Consider the following 24,389-nt stretch of genomic DNA (forward strand, 5'->3'; position numbering starts at 1 on the left):
CTTGTTCAGAGAAGGATTGCCTGGTATTTCGGGGCTGGACTGTACTGTGAAGTCAGGATCAGACTGATATGCTACAGGAAAGTTCTTCTCTGTGAAAGGCACATATTGAGCAAAAAGAGGCTGCTTCTAGGGTGGTAACTAGCCATAGAACAAGCTATTATGCCATTGTTCGTTCCCAGGTTGAGCGCTTCTCTCTTTTTATTTATGCAAATTATGACACTTGGGGAAGTCTCCCTAAGTGTGATGCGGGAATCCAGACGTGGACCCGTTGCTCGGTGTGCCTAGAGGGATATGGCTGCACCTCACTGACGAGGCCCACAATAGGCCGAAACGTACGTCTGGGGTTTTGCTGTTTCTCTTGTTCAGAGAAGGATTGCCTGGTATTTCGGGGCTGGACTGTACTGTGAAGTCAGGATCAGACTGATATGCTACAGGAAAGTTCTTCTCTGTGAAAGGCACATATTGAGCAAAAAGAGGCTGCTTCTAGGGTGGTAACTAGCCATAGAACAAGCTATTATGCCATTGTTCGTTCCCAGGTTGAGCGCTTCTCTCTTTTTATTTATGCAAATTATGACACTTGGGGAAGTCTCCCTAAGTGTGATGCGGGAATCCAGACGTGGACCCGTTGCTCGGTGTGCCTAGAGGGATATGGCTGCACCTCACTGACGAGGCCCACAATAGGCCGAAACGTACGTCTGGGGTTTTGCTGTTTCTCTTGTTCAGAGAAGGATTGCCTGGTATTTCGGGGCTGGACTGTACTGTGAAGTCAGGATCAGACTGATATGCTACAGGAAAGTTCTTCTCTGTGAAAGGCACATATTGAGCAAAAAGAGGCTGCTTCTAGGGTGGTAACTAGCCATAGAACAAGCTATTATGCCATTGTTCGTTCCCAGGTTGAGCGCTTCTCTCTTTTTATTTATGCAAATTATGACACTTGGGGAAGTCTCCCTAAGTGTGATGCGGGAATCCAGACGTGGACCCGTTGCTCGGTGTGCCTAGAGGGATATGGCTGCACCTCACTGACGAGGCCCACAATAGGCCGAAACGTACGTCTGGGGTTTTGCTGTTTCTCTTGTTCAGAGAAGGATTGCCTGGTATTTCGGGGCTGGACTGTACTGTGAAGTCAGGATCAGACTGATATGCTACAGGAAAGTTCTTCTCTGTGAAAGGCACATATTGAGCAAAAAGAGGCTGCTTCTAGGGTGGTAACTAGCCATAGAACAAGCTATTATGCCATTGTTCGTTCCCAGGTTGAGCGCTTCTCTCTTTTTATTAATGTAAAGTTTTAGTCTGAAGTTTATATTCGTAACACTCATTATGTGGATTTTATTTAAAACATAGAAAACTATTATTGATTCTCTTTTTATCCGATTAGTCGATTAATCGATTATGAAAATAATCGTTAGTTGCAGCCCTACTCACGGCAGAAATGTTGTCCATGCGGAGGATAACTGATAAAGGAGAAGAGTTGTGAACTAAACTCCTTATTGCAAAAGAACCCGCAAGAAGTTCTTTGTAATTGATGTGAAGGCTTCTCTCCGTATTTGTCCATTTGCCTCCAGTAATAAGAGGACCACAACGGGCGCCCCAACCCGAGTTACTGGCATCTGCCTCTATTATCGGATTCAGAAAATTTCCAAAAATGGCTCTGCCATTCCAGGCATCCATATTGCAAAGCCACCAAAAGAGTTCTTGATGGGCTTCTAGAGAGAGAGAAATCAGATGAGAATAAGCATAACCTTTGTGGAGGTGTAGGATCTTTAAACGTTGAAGGGCCGGGTAGTGAAGTGGGGCAGGAAAGATCGCTTGAATGGAGGAAGAAAGGAGGCTGATAATTCCAGCTAAAAGTCTCAGGAGTGGAAGGTTTCTTGAGAACAAGTGCTATTTCTTTCTTTATGTTGGTAATTTTGTCCCGGGGAAGACTGAGGGTAGAGGAAATGGTGTCTATGAGAAGTACCAGAAAAGTAAGATTCTGAGTGGGAGAGAGAACAGATTTTTCTTTGTTTATGAGGAAACCCAAGTTTTCCAATAGAGAGGTGGTAAGTTGGAGATGAGATAAGAGAGTGGAATGATCTTGGTTCATTAAGAGGATATCGTCCAGATATGATTAGACAAACACCCCTGAATCTGAGCCATGCCGTAACAGGTTTCAGAATTCTTGTAAAAATCCAAGGGGCAGAGAAAAGGCTGAATGGAAGGCAAGTGAATTGTCAAAGGATGTTGTTCCAAGAAAAACAAAGGAATCTCCTGAAATCCTGATGGATGAGAACAGTCAAATAATCATTGGTTAGATCCAAGCGAACCAGCCAATTCCGATCCTGAAGACAATCTCGAAGAAGATGAATGCCCTCCATCTTGAAGTGCTGGTAACAGACTGAGGCATTCAAAGTTCTGAGATTTATCACTGGACAGAAGAGACCATTCTTCTTTTTGACCAGAAACAGAGTGCTCACATAACTGTTCTCGCTCCTGAGGACCAGTTCTATGGCCTGTTTTGTTACTAGGGATGACACTTCTGAGTCTATGGTAACTATGTCTGTTTTTGAAAATAAGATGGGATTTGGAAGATACAAAATCTATTATGGCTCCAGAAATAGTTTGGAGAACCCAGGGATCTAAAGTGCGAATTTTGGAGAAATACAGCGAGTTTTCCACCTATTTTGTTGGGAAAAAAAGGGAAGGAAAGGGGGTAGGAGACGATTTACCTGAGTTAAATCTGGAACGGCCTCTGTGACGAAAGGACCTTGATGGCCAGGATCGACCTCTTGATGGGAAGAAGGCAGGATTCTGCGCCTGATTTTGTGATTGGTTTGAATAATAGTATTGGGACCTGGAGTTATATGCGTTATAGCTGGATCGCCCGGGAAAACGGCCCCTTCTTTTCCCAGCCCTGTCAAAACCACTCGATTATGTGTATAGGGTCTTTTTAATGGTAGATTTTGTCTTTGACAAAGTATTGAACGTCTTTGCATAATTAATAATTTTAAATAAATATATGTCTCAGATAGTTTGGGATCTAATTTGTGAAAAATGCTTCTCCTTTCTGTGACTATGGTCTCATTAGCGTTGCCAAGGAAAGCAACAGATCTTAAAATCCATTCCCTAATGACAAAAGGATCAAGGGAGGAATTGGAAGCAATAGCCTCAGTGAGATCAAATTTTTTTGCAATGGGATCAGTGGTATCCATAAGCTTATCCTGACAAGCCCTAAGTAGGCGGTCAGAACCTTTTTTAAGGTTGGAACCTTGGGGACCAAGAAATTTTAAAATATTGGAGTCAATTTCAGGGGTAATGGTCGAATTTTTAGGCAGGGAGGGTCTAGGGCACTCGGCTTTGAGTTTTGACCTAGAGGATTTTTTAAGGGAATTACGCAGGTAATGGTCCATATAATCCGCAATTTCCTTAGAAGGAAACCATTCAGTAGAATTGGGATGTTGGAGTTCATCAGGTTTGGTCAGGGGATTACCCAAAGAATCAAGGAATCTTTTTTTTCTTTCTGAGGCAAATTAAGATGGGCTTTTTTGCGTCACTCATATTTAATAAATTCATCAAAATCAGAGGAGAAAGCATCAGAGGGGATGGAACGATTATTATCTGAAAAATATTCTTACTCAGAAGAGGAGATGATATCATAAGGTCTTTTGTGAGCCTTAGGGTCAGAGACTGATCTCTTTAAAAGAGTGAGATCAGAATCTGAAAAAATACGCCCTGATACACGGCTCTTATGATCAGGGGTTCTGGTGCCTAGAGTAATCTGCCGGCCAGCAGAGGGAATATCTGCGATTTGCAGAGTATGAGGAGAGTCTGGATGAGACAGACTAGACGTTCTTAAGTGCAATTGTTTTGGGGAAGAAGGGGTTAAATGTTTGATTTTTTGATTTGCACTTTTTTAATACAGACGTATTGGGGTTAATGACAGCCATAAGGGAGTTGATTTTATTATCCACTTGTGAAATAAAATTGAACAATTTATCATTCAAGGAATTTACAGAAATCTCCATGTCCTCTGGCTGAGACATTGTTATATAATCAAAGAGGCCAACAATACCAGTTAGCATAAAATGATTGAAATTTGTGGAGTTGAAGAAAAAACAAAGTGAGTATTTGGCAACCTGTAAAATAAAATAAACATATGGGGACACTTAGTGGAGAAAATAAATTACTGCAGTATGTAGAATGAAAAAAAATTTAAACTGGTTTCTTACAATGTATCCGAAAATGTACCGGTTACAGAGGAACAGCTGAGGAGGCTGTAAATTGCTGACAGGCTCTGTGTCAGCTCTGAGGTAATTGAGTGGGGCGTGTCGGAAGACGCGTAATGGCAGAGGAGAGACAGTAGAGGAAATAGAAAAAACGGCTGAAGTTAACACAGCCCAGGAAACGAAGACTAAAGGAAAACCTTCTAAAACAAAGTGAGGCAAGCGGTAAGGACCGCAACCTAATACACAGAAAAACAAAGTAGTATGAGGGATAAAATCTTTTTTATTTATTAAAATGGAAAATAAAAATACCCTAGATTATGGGAAAATTAGCTCACAATTTTAAAACCAGAAATGGGAATATCGCTATTAAATACAAATGTACTGAGAAAAGGAGAATGTACTTATCTGCACAAGCAGCAAAAAGAAAGAGGAATTGGGACTATGTGGGCAGTTTATGGGCACTACGTTTATGCTCATTGGCTTGTTTCATCAGCTCATTTGCATGTTTTTTTATGTTTTATTGAATGTTATTCTGTAAAAAGCTGCATAGGTAGTAAAAAGAAGGTTATGCAAAATAGGAGTCTCTGTACTTGTAATAAAATATACAGCCACCCACATACAACACACTCTCCCTTCTAATAAGCTCTTCATTTTTTTTTTTGCTGGCATAATGAAGTATTTGGTGATAATACACTACATTATGGAATTCTGCAACACATAGTATATCAAGAGTTTAAGAAATCTTATCTCATGGGGTAAAAAAATGTAATCTAACGGCCAGATTACGAATTTTGCATTAGGAGCTATGCGGTGCTAACGAGCAGTTTTCTCTCACCACTCACTTACCTGCAGCGCTGGTATTACAGGTTTTTCTAAACCCGGCGTTAAATGGCAAGAAGTGAGCGTTAAGCAAAATTGTGCTCTATACCAAACTTCAATACCAGCGCTGCTTAAGTCAGCGGTGAGCTGGTCATACGTGCTCGTGCACGATTTCCCCATAGACATCAATGGGGAGAACCGGCTGAGAAAAAGTCTAACACCTGCAAAATAGCAGCATAAAACTCAGTAACGCAGACCCATTGATTCCTATGGGGAAACACATTTTATTTTTACACCTAACACCCTAACATGAACCCGAGTCTAAACACCCCTAATCTTACACTTATTAACCCCTAATCTGCCACCCCCGACATTGCCGACACCTTCATTATTCTTATTAACCCCTAATCTGCCGCTCCGAACACCGTCGCCGTCTACATTATAGTTATTAACCCCTAATCTGCTGCCTCTAACATTGCTGCAACCTACCTACATTTATTAACCCCTAATCTGCCGCCCCCATCGTTGCCACCACTATATTAAATGTATTAACCCCTAAACCTAACCCTAACACCCCCTAAATGAAATATAATTAAAATAAATCTAAATAAAATTACTATAATTAACTAAATTATTTCTATTTAAAACCAAATACTTACCTGTAAAATAAACCCTAAGCTAGCTACAATATAACTAATAGTTACATTGTAGCTAGCTTAGGGTTTATTTTTATTTTACAGGCAAGTTTGTATTTATTTTAACTAGGTAGAATAGTTACTAAATAGTTATTAACTATTTAATAACTACCTAGCTAAAATAAATACTAATTGACCTGTAAAATAAAACCTAACCTAAGTTACACTAACACCTAACACTACACTACAATTAAATAATTTAACTAAATTAAATACAATTAAATAAATTAACTAAATTAAATACAATTAAATAAATTAAATTAAATTAGCTAAATCACGAAAAACAAACACTAAATTACAGAAAATAAAAAACAAATTACAGATCTTTAAACTAATTACACCTAATCTAATAGCCCTATCAAAATAAAAAAAAAAAGCCCCCCCCAAAAAAACAAAAACCTAGCCTAAACTAAACTATCAATAGCCCTTAAAAGGGCCTTTTGCGGGGCATTGCCCCAAAGTAATCCGCTCTTTTACCTGTAAAAAAAAAAAAAAAATACAAACACCCCCCCAACAGTAAAACCCATCACCCACACAACCAACCTCCCAAATAAAATACTAACTAAAAAAGCTAAGCTCCCTATTGCCCTGAAAAGGGCATTTGGATAGGCATTGCCCTTAAAAGGGCATTTAGCTCTTTTGCAGGCCCAAACCCTAATCTAAAAATAAACCCACCCAATGCACCCTTAAAAAAATCCTAACACTAAACAACGAAGATTCACTTACCAGGAGAAGTCTTCATCCAAACGGCAAGATGTCCTCAACGAAGCCGACAGAAGTGGTCTTCCAGACGGGCAGAAGTGGTCCTCCAGAATGGCAGAAGTCTTCATCCAGACGGCATCTTCTATCTTCATCCTTCTGGCGTGGAGCGGGTCCATCTTTAAGACATCTGACGCGGAGCATCCTCTTCAAACGACGGCTTCTTCGTAATGAATATCTCTTTAAGTAACGTCATCCAGATGGCGTCCCTTAGATTCAGATTGGCTGATAGAATTCTATCAGCCAATCGGAATTAAGGTAGAAAAAATCCTATTGGCTGATCCAATCAGCCAATATGATTGAGCTTGCATTCTATTGGCTGATTGGAACAGCCAATAGAATGCCAGCTCAATCCTATTGGCTGATTGCATCAGCCAATAGGATTTTTTCTACCTTAATTCCGATTGGCTGATAGAATGGGGAGCTTAGGTTTTTTTTAGTTAGTATTTTATTTGGGGGTTGGTTGTGTGGGTGATGGGTTTTACTGTTGGGCTGTTGTTTGTATTTTTTTTTTTACAGGTAAAAGAGCCGATTACTTTGGGGTAATGCCCCGCAAAATAGATAGTTTAGTTTAGTCTAGGTTTTTTTTTTATTTTGGGGGGGCTTTTTTATTTTGATAGGTCTATTAGATTAGGTGTAATTAGTTTAAAGATCTGTAATTTGTTTTTTTATTTTCTGTAATTTAGTGTTTGTTTTTTTTGTAAATTAGCTAATTTAATTTATTTAATTGTATTTAATTTAGTTAAATTATTTAATTGTAGTGTAGTGTTAGGTGTTATTGTAACTTAGGTTTTTTTTACAGATCAATTTGTATTTATTTTAGCTAGGTAGTTATTAAATAGTTAATAACTATTTAATAACTATTCTACCTAGTTAAAATAAATACAAACTTGCCTGTAAAATAAAAATGAACCATAAGCTAGCTACAATGTAACTATTAGTTATATTGTAGCTAGCTTAGGGTTTATTTTACAGGTAAGTATTTAGTTTAGTTTAGTTAATGATAGTAATTTTATTTAAATTATATTTAAGTTAGGGGGTGTTAGGGTTATACTTAGATTTAGTCGTTAATACATTTAATATAGTGGCGGTGACGTTAGGGACGGCAGATTAGGGGTTAATAAGTATAATGTAGGTGGCAGCGATATTAGGGGTTAATAATATTTAACTAGTGTTTGCGAGGCGGGAGTGCGGCGGTTTAGGGGTTAATATGTTTATTCTAGTGGTGGCGATGTCCGGAGCGGCAGATTAGGGGTTAAAACATTTATTATAGTGTTTGCGATGCGGGGGGGGGGCCTTGGTGTAGGGGTTAATAGGTAGTTTATGGGTGTTAGTGTACTTTTTAGCACTTTAGTTATGAGTTTTATGCTACAGCGTTGTAGTGTAAAACTCATAACTACTGACTTTAGAATGCGTTAGGAATCTTGGAGGTAGAGGGTGTACCGCTCACTTTTTGGCCTCCCAGGACAGACTCGTAATACCAGTGCTATGGAAGTCCCATAGAAAAAAAGGTTTACGTAAGTCGTTTTGCGGTAAGCCCAAAGAAGTGTGCGGTGCCCCTAAACCTGCAAGACTCGTAATAGCAGCGGTAGTGAAAAAGCAGCGTTAGGACCTGTTAACGCTGCTTTTTCAGCTTAACGCAAAACTCATAATCTAGCCGTAAGGTTTTAAACTATTATTACTGTTAACTTCTTTTTAGGAGATGACTGGAGAGCCTACAGATCAAACCACCTCTAAATTCCCATTCCCTTATCAGCCATATAAAATCCAGGAGGAATTCATGACTGAGCTGTATAAGGTCCTGGAAGCTGGGAAGGTTGGCATATTTGAGAGCCCAACAGGAACGGTGAGGGTTTACATTTTTTTTATGGAATTGTCTGCAGAAAATGTTGGCATATTAGAAATAAAAGATAAGGGCGATATAAATATTGTTGCAAGTTTTAGTACAGTATTCATTTTACCTGCTTTTCCTGTAATTAAAGTAAGAAAGTGTGTTTTTTATGCTCGCTCAAGAAGTTAAAATACAACCATGTCCATCCTATATGCTGCATAGAGATTGGTTGATATGTGCAGGAACTCATAGGTATCAGTCCCTAATTGGCCACTTTAAAGGGACAGTAAAGCTCAATTTAAACTTTCATGATTCAGTCAGGGCATGTAATTTTAAACCACTTTCTAATGTACTTTTATCATCAAGTTTGCTTTGTTCTCTTGGTATTCTTAGTTGAAATCTAAACCTAGGTAGGCTCATATGCTAATTTCTAAGCCCTTAATGGCCGCCTCTGAATGCATTTGACAGTTTTTCACAGGTAGACAGCGCTAGTTCATGTGTTTCATATAAATAACATTGTGCTCATGCATGTGGAGTTATTTAAGAGTCAGCACTAGTTGCCTGAAATGCAAGTCTGTCAAAAGATCTGAGATAAGGAGGCAGTCTGCAGAAGCTTAGATACAAGGTAATTACAGAGGTAAAAAGTATTTTTCTTTCAATTACAGTAATTGTTATGCAAAACTGGGGAATGCTAAATAAGGGATTATCTTTAAAAAAAAATGTTTGTTGTTGTTTACTATCCCTTTAATGGAGATGAGAATTCAACCCTTAACGACTGCTACATACCCTGTAAGTCGCTGGTTGTTAAAGGGACAGTATATACTCATCTTCATTTAACTGCATGTAATAGACACTACTATAAAGAATAAGATGCACAGATACTGATATGAAAATCCAGTATAAAACTGTTTCAAAACTTACTTAGAAGCTGTCAGTTTGGCTCTGTTGAAAAGGTAGCTGGAAAGCCCACTGCAAGTGGCAAATAAGACACCCCCCCTCCCCCTTCTTTTGCATATGAAAAGACCCTTTACACAAACAGGAGCAAGCTGGAGAAGGTAGCTGACGGTATTCACAAAAAACTTTGGGGCTTGGTTAGGAGTCTGAAAATCAGAGCAATGTTATTTAAAAATAAGCAAAACTAAACATTTATTTAAAAAAAAAACCTTTATGGGCTATATAAATAGATCATCTACAAAACCTTTATGCAAAGAAAAAATGAGTGTATAATGTCCCTTTAAGGGATTGTCTGCCTGTAATAGTGCGTCTTGCCGCAAGCTGCAAGACTGTGCTATTAGAACCTTCCTCCTGCAGGCTTGCTAAAATAGTGTGGCAAGACTGTGCTATTGAAATACACACCCCTTATAGAAAGACCAGCGACGTACAGAGTTAAGAGACTTTTCAAAAGGGGTGCCTATGGTCTGCAAATTAATGCAAGTGATGCTTAAAATGGCAATTTTGACTGCTTTAAAAACATTTATTATGTATGCAGATTTTTTTGCAATACAGTGATTAATTTCTGATGCATATATAAAAATGACTTATATGTCCCTTTTAGACACATTTTGAAATATTACTTACAACATTTTGCTTTACTCCAGTATTAAAGCGACACTAACATCAAAATTAAGCGTTCACAATTCAGACAGAATATTCAATCTTTAAAAAAAAACAAAAAAAAAAACTTTCCTGTTCCATTATCAAATTGTGCAGTCTTTTTTCTATGTATGCCTTCTTAGGCACCATCTCTTACTGAGCAAGGTGCAAGAGTTCACAGTGCATGCATATGAGTCTGTAATTCACTGGAAAGTGAAGGAAATGTTGAAATTTGTTGGATAAAAATCTACTGAAAATGTAAGTAAATTCTATTGCACTGTGGTTTCAATGTGCATTTGATACAAATCTTCTGTTATTAATGCTCCTTTAATTTGATAATATAATATTTTTTTTTAAACCGCTGGCATCTTGCTTAGCCATAGCTGGGTGTAATTTAACTAGGGATCAATGTAAGCAAATATGCTGCTCATCTTTATGTTTGTAAAGTCAAATACTTACACTAACATTTTAAACTATATTACAAGTTAAGATAAGTTATTTAACTTTTATCTGATCACAAGTTTTGTTCAGTAAAAAAAATGGGTTCTTCTGGACATACAGATGAACAACCTTGACATTTTATCGTAGTCTATAATCATTTGTGAGATAGTGAACCTATTATACACTTCTCTCGTTTTAGCTGTAAAATGGTATTTTACTGTTTATTGAAGCATACCATTTCTACGTGTTCTTTGTAAATCAAAAAGTTGGTTTATTGTATGTTATAATTAGCTAATTAAAATGTATCTCTCTCCATTTTAGGGGAAGTCTTTGAGTTTGATCTGTGGTGCCCTCTCTTGGCTACATGACTTTGAGGAGAAGAAGCGCCAAGAGGAAGCTCAAGTATTATGTGAAAAAGACAATGAGGAGAAAGGGAAGGAAGAGCCGGAAAAGTCACTCCCCAAATCTGTCTCAGAACCTGATTGGATAACCCAATTTGTACAGAAGAAAGAGGAATTGGATATGAAGAACAAGATAAAGGTGCCAAATTTACTCCATGTTCTTAAACACTTTCTCATACTGCGGTCTCCGGATGCTAAGAAAGAAAAGAAACAAGCCACAGCGCTGAATAAGCGTACATAAAGCAGCTGTAAGAAAGGATTCCCTCTCTTTTAGGGGTTAAATTACACTGTCTGCAGAAATCTGCAGGCTGGTAATAGTATACAGCTGCGCTGCCCTCAAAGGAGCAGCTAAATGTGTAGTAACTGGCTGAAAGGATAATAAATGTGTATATATATTTAATTTAAAAAATATCGTTATGAATTAAAAACTAAAAACACTTGCACATATAAAATAATAAAACAGATTAGTTTTCACAAGCTAGTTTGCATAAACAGTGGCCAGAATTCAAATACAAACATCAAATATACACCATTTCACATATAAACAATAATATGTATATTGCAATAAATAATAACATGTATATTGCAATAAATAATCCTCCAAAATCTAGGGAATATAAAAGTTAAAAGTCTGTGGCCTAGAATACGAGTTTTGCATTAGCCTTAAAAAGCAGCGTTGTCCGGTCCTAACGCTGCTTTTTAATGCCTGCTGGTATTACGAGTCTTTTTTGGCCAGACTTGGAAATACCGCAAATCCAATGGGACCATAGCGCCGGTATTACGAGTCTTCCAAAAAGTGAGCGGTACACCCTCTCCTGTCAAGCCTGGTACCGCATTTTAAAGTCAGTAGTTAAGAGTTTTACACTACAACCCCGTAGCATAAAACTCTTAACTAAAGTGCTAAAAAGTACACTAACACCCATAAACTACCTATTAACCCCTAAACCGAGGCGCCCCCCCACATCGCGAACACTAAAATAATATTTTTAACCCCTAATCTGCCGAACCGGACATCTCCGCCACTATAATAAATATATTAACCCCTAAACCGCCGTACTCCCGCATTGCAAACATTAGTTAAATATTATTAACCCCTAATCTGCCGTCCCTAACATCACCACCGCCTATCTACATTTATTAACCCCTAATCTGCCGCCCCCAACGTCGCCGCCACTATATTAAAGTTATTAACCCCTAAATCTATGTCTAACCCTAACACCCACTAACTTAAATATAATTTAAATAAATCTAAATAAAATTACTATCATTAACTAAATTATTCCTATTTAAAACTAAATACTTACCTATAAAATAAACCCTAAGCTAACTACAATATAACTAATAGTTACATTGTAGCTATCTTAGGGTTTATTTTTATTTTACAGGCAACTTTGTATTTATTTTAACTAGGTACAATAGTTATTAAATAGTTATTAACTATTTAATAACTACATAGTTAAAATAAAGACAAATTTACCTGTAAAATAAATCCTAACCTAAGTTACAATTACACCTAACACTACACTATAATTAAATTAATTACCTAAATTAAATACAATTAATTACAATTATTTTTTTTTAATCTAAAGTACAAAAACAAACACTAAATTACAGAAAATAATAAAGAAATTACAAGATTTTTAAACTAATTACACCTAATCTAATCCCCCTAACAAAATAAAAAAAGTCCCCCCCCCAAATAAAAAAAAGCCCTACCCTACACTAAATTACAAATAGCCCTTAAAAGGGCCTTTTGCGGGGCATTGCCCCAAAGTAATCAGCTCTTTTACCCAACATTAAAACCCACCACCCACACAAGCAACCCTACTCTAAAACCCACCCAATCCCCCCTTAAAAAAACCTATACTAACCCCCTGAAGATCACATTACCGGGAGATGTCTTCACCCTACCGGGCCGAAGTCCTCAACAAAGCCGGCAGAAGTGGTCTTCCAGACGGGCAGAAATGGTCCTCCAGACGGGCAGAAGTCTTCATCCAGGCGGCATCTTCTATCTTCATCCATCTGGCGCAGAGCGGCTCCATCTTCTAGACATCCGACGCGGAGCATCCTCTTCATCCGACGTCTTCTTGAACAATGATGGTTGGTGATCCAATCAGCCAATAGGATTGAGCTCGCATTCTATTGGCTGATTGGATCAGCCAATAGGATTGAACTTAAATCCTATTGGCTGATTGCATCAGCCAATAGGATTTTTCCTACCTTAATTCCTATTGGCTGATCGAATTCGATCAGCCAATCAGAAATTGAATGGACGCCATCTTGGATGACGTCACTTAAAGGAACCGTCATTGTTCAAGAAGATGTCGGACGAAGCAGATGCTCCGCTTGGAATGTCTAGAAGATGGAGCCGCTCTGTGCCAGATGGATGAAGATAGAAGATGCCGTCTGGATGAAGACTTCTGCCCGTCTGGAGGATCACTTCTGCTGGCTACGTTGCAGACTTCGACCCGGTTGGGTAAGGTAATCTTCAGGGGGTTAGTGTTAGTTTTTTTTTAAAGGGGGATTGGGTGGGTTTTAGAGTAGGGTTGGTTGTGTGGGTGGTGGGTTTTAATGTTGGGGGGGAATTGTAATTTTTTTATTCAGGTAAAGAGCTGATTACTTTGGGGCAATGCCCCGCAAAAGGCCCTTTTAAGGGCTATTTGTAATTTAGTGTAGGGTAGGGCTTTTTTATTGGGGGGGGGGGGGCTTTTTTATTTTGTTAGGGGGATTAGATTAGGTGTAATTAGTTTAAAAATCTTGTAATTTCTTTATTATTTTCTGTAATTTAGTGTTTTTTTTGTACTTTAGATAATTTTATTTAATTGTAATTAATTGTATTTAATTTAGGTAATTAATTTAATTATAGGTTAGGTTTTATTTTACAGGTAAATTTGTCTTTATTTTAACTATGTAGTTATTAAATAGTTAATAACTTTTTAATAACTATTGTACATAGTTAAAATAAATACAAAATTGCCTGTAAAATAAAAATAAACCCTTAGCTAGCTACAATGTAACTATTAGTTATATTGTAGCTATTTTAGGGTTTATTTTATAGGTAAGTATTTAGTTTTAAATAGGAATTATTTAGTTAATTGTAGTAATTTTATTTAGATTTATTTAAATTATATTTAAGTTAGGGGGGGTTAGGGTTAGGGTTAGACTTAGGTTTAGGGGTTAATAACTTTATTATAGTGGTGGCGACGTTGTGGGCGGCAGATTAGGGATTAATAAATGTAGTTAGGTTGCGGTGACATTGGGAGTGGAAGATTAGGGGTTAATAAATATAATGTAGGTGTCGAAGTTGGGGGCAGCAGATTAGGGGTTAATAAGTGTAAGATTAAGGGTGTGTAGACTCGGGGTTCATGTTAGGGTGTTAGGTGTAGACATAACTTTTATTTCCCCATAGGAATCAATGGGGTTGCATTAGGAGCTTTACGCTGCTTTTTTGCAGGTGTTAGTTTTTTTTTCAGCCGGCTCTCCCCCATTGATTCCTATGGGGAAATCGTGCACGAGCATGTTCAGCCAGCTTACCGCTAACGTAAGCAGCGCTGCTATTGAGGTGAGATGTGGAGCAAAATTTTGCTCTTCGCTCACTTTTTTGCGGTTAACGCCGGGTTTGTAAAAACCTGTAATACCAGCGCTGTCTGTAAGTGAGCGGTGAGCATAAACTGCTCGTTAGCAACGCACAGCTTCTAACGCAAAACTCGTAATCTAGGCGTGTGTTTCTTCAAAAGGTCTTAAAAGTCTTTTATTATGTCTTTTTGTTAAAAGAGCAAAGCCGTTTGTTGGTTAGTAGTTTTAAGCCAGCGTTTCATTAGTGTAAGCTGAAGGGCTGAAGAATTGCAAATAGCTGCAGAATGGGGGCGAGATAAAGGACAGAGAAATCCTTTTAAGGCAAATATAAAATTCCAATAGCAAGGTGTATTTAAATACTTACACCGAATGCCTTTAGTTGTTCACCTGGTGTCCAGAGCTATTTCATTCTTCCTTTCCTCCGAGCTTGAGAAAGGCTGTGAGCAGCCAAAACGCGTTGCTCGTTATTCTTGGAGGTGTGTCAAACTTTGGCTTCCGTAGCCCTAACACAAGGACGCTGCAGGAGTTCATTGAACTCGCAAAGATTCTATGAAGTATAGCAGCAGATTTATTTGAAATATCCACGGAGGCGAGGGAGAGTGAAATAGCTCTGGACACCAGATGAACAACTATATATGTGCAAGTATTTTTTACATTTAAAAGAGCTGTTTAACTTAGGACAATGCTCTGCAAAAGGCCCTTTTTAAGGGCTATTGGTAGTTTAGTTTAGATTAGGGGGTGTTTTTATTTTGGGGGGGGCTTTTTTATTTTCATAGAATTAGGTTTCATTTTTTTATTTTTGATCATTTTGTTTATTTTTTCTGTAATTTTAGACTTTTTTTTTTAAATTTTAGATTATTTTTTGAAATTTAATGTTTATTCGGTTTATTGCGATGTGGGGGGTTGCGGTTAAGGGGTTAATATTTTAATTATGTTATTTGCTTTGTTTAATTTGCGGATTAGGGGTTAATTACTTTATTATCTTGCGATGTGGGGGTTGGCGGTTTAGGCGTTTGTTAATATTTCTTGGGGGCGCTTAGTTTTTTTTTTGTTTATACTTAGTATGGGCGGTTCGTTTTTTTGTGTTATACTTTGTTCGGGGGGGTTAGGTTTTTTTATTATTTCGTGCAGGCGGTTTATGTGTTTCTTAAGCACACAAATACCTAGTTCCTTCTATGTGAATAAAAAGCTCAATCCTCAAAAATCTAAAGGATCTCCTAACCGATAGACAAATATGCATACAATGTCACCAAGAAAGGGTTGGCGCTAAAAAAGCTATTCGTACCCCACTGTTATATCTTTATATCATGTAAATAATATTTATATAAAAAACAAATAGTAATGGTAAATGAGTATAATGGTGTTGAGAAAAAATAGTGATTTATTATAGAAATCAACTCTTAAAAAAACGGATGCATCCGTTCACATTTCATAAATACATATTTCTTAGTTTGCAATTTGAGTGCATAAAATCATATAATACACATACCAAATAGTTTTTTGCAAATCAACAAATTTCTTGCAAAACGATTACCGGTACTTTCTTGCAAATTAAATGTTTAAAAGTCTGTTAAAATGTCTCTCCTTGAAAATGGCAATTCCTCCTTGTGGAATTGATACAAAAGAAGAGAATTCCTTTTATTTTAGTAGTCTATACAGTGTATCAATGTTTCTTCTTTTACTCACTGTTTATCCACAAAAGTCTGTTGATGTTTTATCACGTGACTGAATTTGACTGTTCAGAAATCCTTCAGTTTTGTTGGTCTCCACCAATGGCTGTTAAAGTGTACAAATTCAAATCCCTCTTTAAGGGTATTGCCGATTTTTAGAATGAACTAGCGTTTTTGCAGCTCAAGGATATCTGTGCAGTGTTACTGACCTTGCTAGTAGCAAGTAACTGGGAATTATACTTATGAATACCTTGGAGTAAATACTTGAGATATAAAGTACCCAGAGATTCAGTATACTTGCTAGATTCTTAGCTAACATTAGTATTTGTTCTTTAGGTGATAGTTACAATTTGAATTGTATGTATTGAACACACAAACGTATACTTCAGCAGTTTCTACGCATTTCAGCCCTTGGGCCTTTATCAAGATGCCTGAAGGTTCATTATTTCGTCCTTATATACTGGATATCCTGATCTTCATTTGCCTTTGCAGGTGTTTTTGATCCTTCATTCATAGAATTAACTGTTTCAAACTTTTTTAACACATATATCATAAAAGATCTTTCTTTACAGGATTTTGTACAATTGTACAATTTAAAGAAGTTTTTTTTTTTGTTATTTCATGCGGGCGGTTGCTTGTTTTTTTCCCTTAATGCTTCATTTGCCTACGCTGCATCTATGTAATGCTCGTTGAATATTCCACTATCAGACCAAATTTGGCCAGTAGTCTTCTTATCCCGGCGTCAAGTGGAATGATAGGAAATATCCCAGAGCAGAGAGAGAGTTTGTAAAATGAGGTAAGCAATACTCAGCGGCAACAGGAAGGTAATCCAGAAGTATGGCAGTTCAGGGGTAAACCAATATAAGGACCGGGAACAGGCAGGAGTCAGCAACAAAAGGATATCCAGCAGAATAGCTGTTCAGAGGTAAACCGATAGAATGGTCAGACTGGCAGAGTTCAGCAACAAAGTATCAATCCAGTAGTTCAGGGGATAAGCAAGCAGAGTAATCAAACAGGCAGGGTTCATCAACAGAGTATCAATATAGCAATCCAGTAAACAGAAATACAGCACCCAAGAAAACATGAAGTAACACCTATACTTGGGCACAGGTGAGAGAGACTGAGGCACTTACATAGGGAAGACAGGGTGGGCGGTGATGATGTCATCACCGTGCTGCAGTTACACTGCCGCAACAGGAGGAGCAGCATGACAATCCAGGTGGATTCCGAAAATGGCAGGGTGGTTAAAGAATCCACAGCCAACATTCTTTTGGCTGACTCGAGTAGCCAACATTCCTTTGAGGATGCGTGGGCAAGTGGCGACGGACGTGTTAAAAACGCAATTATAGTATAGATTTTGGGTTGACTTGCCCTTTAAAAAGCCATATGAAATAAAGATGGCTGCACAGTTGTTCTGGAAAACTGATGGTTTCCTTTTTTCTCTTTTTAGGAGGAGCAGCTACGAAGAAAGAAAAGAGAAGAACGTCTGGAGCAGATTCGACATAATGTGCAGCTGAAGTTTGCTTCCAAAAGGAAGGTAAGTAATGTACAAATCCTCACAGAAATTAGCTGATTACACAACACATAGTCTAAGTGGAAATAACCTCTGGGGCTGTAATATGCGAGGGAAATCAGGAAAAAAAAATGTTTTCTTCATTCATTCATTAATCTTTATTGATTTTGTCCAAAGAAAACATATGTTACAATTGACATCTCTTTAAATATAAAGCTTTTACGATATTGTTCAGATACTTGTTGGGTAAATACAGCTCAAAAAGGTAAGGGTGAAGCAAGGAGTAACTGGTGCAATTCTAAATGTCCAGATTGCAATATAATATCTCCAGATGAAATGTGTGTCAATTACAAATAACAATTATTTAACTTAGATTATGGCAATCCTAATAATAGAAAAGGAGAAAAGTAGGATGAGAAAGGAAGAGGGGGATAAGAATAGAAAGATCAGAGGAAAAGGGGAAAGTTTGTGAACCAGACCAGGGAGAGAGTTAGGGAGCAATGAAGCGTGGGCTCTTATCATTGAGGTAGAGCAGTTTGAGCATATTTGTCATCTGATTGACTCATATTAGTGTATTTGTGTTAGCAAGATTTCACAGTAAAATGTAATATCTTGGAATATAGCTAGTTTATTTAATCTGAGCTATGAATACTCTTTGATTTCCATCAATTCTCTAGTTCTCTCTAACCACTCGGTGATACTAGGTACATGTGTGGACTTCCAGTGTCGTGCTAACTTTGGCCACTTTGGAAAAGAGTGATCCTAATTTTACATTTATCTTGGGTCTATTATGTAAAAGGACCATGGTAGGTGTGAGTTTAAATGATTCTCCCAAAAGAATCCAAAATATAGATTCTAGCGACCTCCAAAGGTCTCCAAACAGGGACACATCCACCAGATGAGGAAAACTCTTTTTCTCTTGTAAGGTGTATCCAGTCCACGGATTCATCCATTACTTGTGGGATATTCTCCTTCCCAACAGGAAGCTGCAAGAGGATCACCCACAGCAGAGCTGTCTATATAGCTCCTCCCCTAACTGCCACCTCCCAGTCATTGTCTTGCAGCTCTCAACAAGGGAAGTAGCTAGAGAGATGTGGTGCATTAATGTAGTTTATCTTCAATCAAAAGTTTGTTATTTTCAAATGGTACCGGAGTTGTACTATTTTAGCCTCAGGCAGAAAGTTGAAGAAGAGTCTGCCTGTGGTCTTTGATGATCTTAGCAGGTTGTAACTAAGATCCATTGCTGTTCTGACACATAACTGAAAGATGGGTAACTTCAGCTGGGGGAATAGCGTGCAGGGTCTCCTGCTCTGAGGTATGTGCAGTTTTAAATTTTTCTAGAGAAATTATATGCTAGAAAATGCTGACAATACCGGATTTATTTAAGGTAAGCCTGATTACAGTGATTTAATAACTACTGGTATCATGCTTGCTGTAAAGGGTAATATTTTTATTATTTACTCACATTACTGAATAGATTTAACGTTTGCTTGAAGGTGTATGAACGTTTATTACATATTGGTGATAAAACTTTATTCTGGGGCCCAGTTTTTTCCACATGGCTGACTAGATTTTGGCTAGGGATAGTTTTTTAAGGCCCTCTCACTGTGAGTACAGGTTGAGAGGGGCCTATTTTCACGCCTAAATTGCGCATTAGTTTTTGTAGTTTGAGACATCCAGCTTCCCTGAAGGAGTCCCCTGAACATTTAGGACCTCTCTAAAGGGTTTTTGTGCCTTCCAAAGTCGTTGTATGGGCAGGTAGGGCCACAGTAGAGCTGTGGCAGTTTGGTGTGACTGTTTAAAAACGTTTATATAGTTTTTTTGATCCGGTTTTGAAACTAAGGGGTTAATCATCCATTTGCAAGTGGGTGCAATGCTCTTTTAGCCTATTATACACACTGTAAAAATTTTGTAAGATTTACTGCTTTTTTCACTGTTTTGCAGTTTCTGTGATTGTTTTTTTTCTCTTAAAGGCACAGTACCGTTTTTATTTTTTGCTTGTTCACAGTTATTAAAGTGTTTTCCAAGCTTGCTGGTCTCATTACTAGTCTGTTTAAACATGTCTGACATAGAGGAAACTCATTGTTCATTATGTTTAGAAGCCATTGTGGAACCCCCTCTTAGAATGTGTACCAAATTCACTGATTTTACTATAGATTACAAAGACCATATTCTGGCTTTAAAAAATGTATCACCAGAAGAAATTGACAAGGAGGAAGTTATGCCGTCTAACTCTCCCCACGTGTCAGATCCTATAAATCCCGCTCAGGGGACGCCTAGTACATCTAGCGCGCCCATTGCGTATACCTTGCAAGACATGGCGGCAGTTATGAATCATACCCTTACAGAGGTATTATCTAAACTGCCAGGATTGCAAGGAAAGCGAGACAGCTCTGGGACTAGAATAAATACAGAGCTCTCTGACGCTTTAGTAGCTATGTCTGATACACCCTCACATTATACTGAAGCTGAAGCAGGGGAGCTTCAATCTGTGGGTGAATTTTCTGATTCAGGGAAGATATTTCAATCTGATTCTGATATGTCTACATTTAAATTTAAGCTTGAACACCTCCGCGTATTGCTCAGGGAGGTTTTAGCAACTCTGGACGACTGTGACACTATTGTAGTCCCAGAGAAATTATGTAGATTGGATAAATACTATGCAGTACCTACTTACACTGATGTTTTTCCAATCCCTAAAAGGTTTTCTGAAATTATTACTAAGGAATGGGATAGACCAGGTGTACCGTTCTATCCCCCTCCTGTTTTTAAAAAGATGTTTCCTTTAGACGCCGCTACACGGGATTTATGGCAGACGGTCCCTAAGGTGGAGGGAGCAGTTTCTACTCTAGCTAAGCGTACCACTATCCCTGTGGAGGACAGTTGTGCTTTTCTAGATCCAATGGATAAAAAATTAGAGGTTACCTTAAGAAAATTTTTATTCAACAAGGTTTTATTCTCCAGCCTCTTGCTTACATTGCCCCAGTCACTGCTGCTGCGGCTTTCTGGTTTGAGTCCCTAGAGGAGGCTCTACAGGTTGAAACCCCGTTGGAAGATATTATTGACAAGCTTAGGGCCCTTAAGCTTGCCAATTCATTTGTCGCTGATGCCGTTGTTCATTTAACCAAGCTAATGGCTAAAAATTCAGGTTTTGCTATTCAGGCGCGCAGGGCGCTATGGCTTAAATCCTGGTCAGCTGACTTGACTTCAAAGTCTAAACTTCTCAACATTCCCTTCAAAGGACAGACCCTATTCGGGCCTGGACTGAAGGAGATAATTTCTGACATCACTGGAGGAAAAGGTCACGCCCTTCCTCAAGACAGGTCCAACAAATTACAGGGAGTGCAGAATTATTAGGCAAGTTGTATTTTTGAGGATTAATTTTATTATTGAATAACAACCATGTTCTCAATGAACCCAAAAAACTCATTAATATCAAAGCTGAATAGTTTTGGAAGTAGTTTTTAGTTTGTTTTTAGTTATAACTATTTTAGGGGGATATCTGTGTGTGCAGGTGACTATTACTGTGCATAATTATTAGGCAACTTAACAAAAAACAAATATATACCCATTTCAATTATTTCTTTTTACCAGTGAAACCAATATAACATCTCAACATTCACAAATATACATTTCTGACATTCAAAAACAAAACAAAAACAAATCAGTGACCAATATAGCCACCTTTCTTTGCAAGGACACTCAAAAGCCTGCCATCCATGGATTCTGTCAGTGTTTTGATCTGTTCACCATCAACATTGCGTGCAGCAGCAACCACAGCCTCCCAGATACTGTTCAGAGAGGTGTACTGTTTTCCCTCCTTGTAAATCTCACATTTGATGATGGACCACAGGTTCTCAATGGGGTTCAGATCAGGTGAACAAGGAGGCCATGTCATTAGATTTTCTTCTTTTATACCCTTTCTTGCCAGCCACACTGTGGAGTACTTGGACGCGTGTGATGGAGCATTGTCCTGCATGAAAATCATGTTTTTCTTGAAGGATGCAGACTTCTTCCTGTACCACTGCTTGAAGAAGGTGTCTTCCAGAAATTGGCAGTAGGACTGGGAGTTGAGCTTGACTCCATCCTCAACCCGAAAAGGCCCCACAAGCTCATCTTTGATGATACCAGCCCAAACCAGTACTCCACCTCCACCTTGCTGGCGTCTGAGTCGGACTTGAGCTCTCTGCCCTTTACCAATCCAGCCACGGGCCCATCCATCTGGCCCATCAAGACTCACTCTCATTTCATCAGTCCATAAATCCTTAGAAAAATCAGTCTTGAGATATTTCTTGGCCCAGTCTTGACGTTTCAGCTTGTGTGTCTTGTTCAGTGGTGGTCGTCTTTCAGCCTTTCTTACCTTGGCCATGTCTCTGAGTATTGCACACCTTGTGCTTTTGGGCACTCCAGTGATGTTGCAGCTCTGAAATATGGCCAAACTGGTGGCAAGTGGCATCTTGGCAGCTGCACGCTTGACTTTTCTCAGTTCATGGGCAGTTATTTTGCGCCTTGGTTTTTCCACACGCTTCTTGCGACCCTGTTGACTATTTTGAATGAAACGCTTGATTGTTCGATGATCACGCTTCAGAAGCTTTGCAATTTTAAGAGTGCTGCATCCCTCTGCAAGATATCTCACTATTTTTGACTTTTCTGAGCCTGTCAAGTCCTTCTTTTGACCCATTTTGCCAAAGGAAAGGAAGTTGCCTAATAATTATGCACACCTGATATAGGGTGTTGATGTCATTATACCACACCCCTTCTCATTACAGAGATGCACATCGCCTAATATGCTTAATTGGTAGTAGGCTTTCGAGCCTATACAGCTTGGAGTAAGACAACATGCATAAAGAGGATGATGTGGTCAAAATACTCATTTGCCTAATAATTCTGCACTCCCTGTAAGGACTAAACAGTCTAGTTTTCGGCCCTTTCGAAACTTCAAGAGTGGCGCAGCTTCAACTTCCTCTAACACAAAACAAGAGGGAACTTTTGCCCAGTCTAAGCCGGTCTGGAGACCTAACCAGGCTTGGAACAAGGGGAAACAGGCCAAAAAGCCTGCTGCTGCCTCTAAGACAGCATAAAGGAGCAGCCCCCGATCCGGAAACGGATCTAGTAGGGGGCAGACTCTCTCTCTTCGCCCAGGCTTGGGCAAGAGATGTCCAGGATCCCTGGGCATTGGAAATTGTGTCCAAGGGTTATCTTCTGGAATTCAAAACCTCTCCCCCAAAAGGGAGATTTCATCTCTCACTTTTATCTGCAAACCAGATAAAAAGAGAGGCATTCTTACATTGTGTTCAAGACCTTCTAGTTATGGGAGTGATCCACCCAGTTCCGCAGGAGGAACAGGGTCAGGGCTTCTATTCAAATCTGTTTGTAGTTCCCAAGAAAGAGGGAACATTCAGACCAATCTTAGATCTCAAGATCTTAAACAAATTTCTCAGAGTTCCATCCTTCAAGATGGAGACTATTCGAACCATCCTTCCTATGATCCAGGAGGGTCAATATATAACTACCGTAGACCTAAAGGATGCTTATCTTCACATCCCGATACACAAAGATCATCATCGTTTTCTTAGGTTTGCTTTTCTAGACAGGCACTACCAGTTTGTGACTCTTCCCTTCGGGTTGGCCACGGCATCAAGAATCTTTACAAAGGTTCTAGGGTCCCTTCTAGCGGTCCTACGGCCGCGGGGTATAGCAGTAGCCCCTTACTTAGACGACATTCTGATACAGGCGTCGACTTTTCAAGTTGCCAGGTCCCACACGGACATTGTTCTGGCATTTCTGAGGTCCCATGGGTGGAAGGTGAATGAAGAAAAGAGCTCTCTATCACCTGTAACAAAAGTTTCATTCCTAGGGACTCTGATAGATTCGGTAGAAATGAAGATTTTCCTAACGAAGGCCAGATTGTCAAAACTTCTAGACTCTTGCCGTGTTCTTTATTCCACTTCTCGTCCTTCAGTGGCTCAGTGTATGGAAGTTATCGGTTTAATGGTAGCGGCAATGGACATAGCACCGTTTGCCCGCCTACATCTCAGACCGCTGCAACTTTGCATGCTCAGTCAGTGGAATGGGGATTACACAGATTTGTCCCCTCTACTAAATCTGGATCAAGATACCAGGGATTTTCTTCTCTGGTGGCTATCTCAGGTCCATCTGTCCAAGGGGATGAGCTTCTGCAGGCCAGATTGGACTATAGTAACGACAGATGCCAGCCTTCTGGGCTGGGGTGCAATCTGGAACTCCCTGAATGCTCAGGGCTCTTGGACTCAGAAGGAGGTTCTCCTTCCAATAAACATTCTGGAATTAAGAGCGATATTCAATGCTCTTCAGGCTTGGCCTCAGCTAGCTGCGGTCAGGTTCATTAGATTTCAGTCGGACAACATCACGACTGTAGCCTATATCAACCATCAGGGGGGAACAAGGAGCCCCCTGGCAATGTTGGAGGTTTCAAAGATAATTCTATGGGCAGAGGTTCACTCTTGCCATCTCTCAGCTATCCATATCCCAAGAGTAGAGAACTGGGAGGCGGATTTTCTAAGTCGGCAGACTTTTCATCCGGGGGAGTGTGAGCTCCATCCGGAGGTATTTGCCCAGCTGATTCAACTATGGGGCAAACCAGAACTGGATCTCATGGCGTCTCGTCAGAACGCCAAACTTCCTTGTTACGGGTCCAGGTCAAGGGATCCCAAGGCAGCGCTGGTAGATGCTCTAGCAGCACCCTGGTCCTTCAGCCTGGCTTATGTGTTTCCACCGTTTCCTCTGCTCCCTCGGCTGATTGCCAAGATCAAGCAGGAGAGAGCTTCAGTGATTTTGATAGCTCCTGCGTGGCCACGCAGGACTTGGTACGCAGATCTGGTGGACATGTCATCCTTTCCACCATGGACTC

General features: G+C 39.2%; 1 protein-coding gene across 1 annotated transcript in view; it reads left to right on the plus strand.

Moving 5' to 3' along the window:
* The window catches only part of DDX11 (DEAD/H-box helicase 11), a 552,545-nt gene that overhangs the window by 17,089 nt on the left and 511,067 nt on the right, over positions 1-24,389 (plus strand). Inside the window, exons 2-4 of the mRNA XM_053718816.1 lie at positions 8,175-8,321; positions 10,662-10,880; positions 17,438-17,524. Of these exons, the coding sequence (XP_053574791.1) occupies positions 8,178-8,321; positions 10,662-10,880; positions 17,438-17,524 (450 nt within the window). The 5' untranslated portion in view covers positions 8,175-8,177. The remainder of the gene's footprint in view (positions 1-8,174; positions 8,322-10,661; positions 10,881-17,437; positions 17,525-24,389) is intronic.

This window comes from Bombina bombina, chromosome 6 (genome assembly GCF_027579735.1).
Source record: "Bombina bombina isolate aBomBom1 chromosome 6, aBomBom1.pri, whole genome shotgun sequence".
Taxonomy (NCBI): domain Eukaryota; kingdom Metazoa; phylum Chordata; class Amphibia; order Anura; family Bombinatoridae; genus Bombina; species Bombina bombina.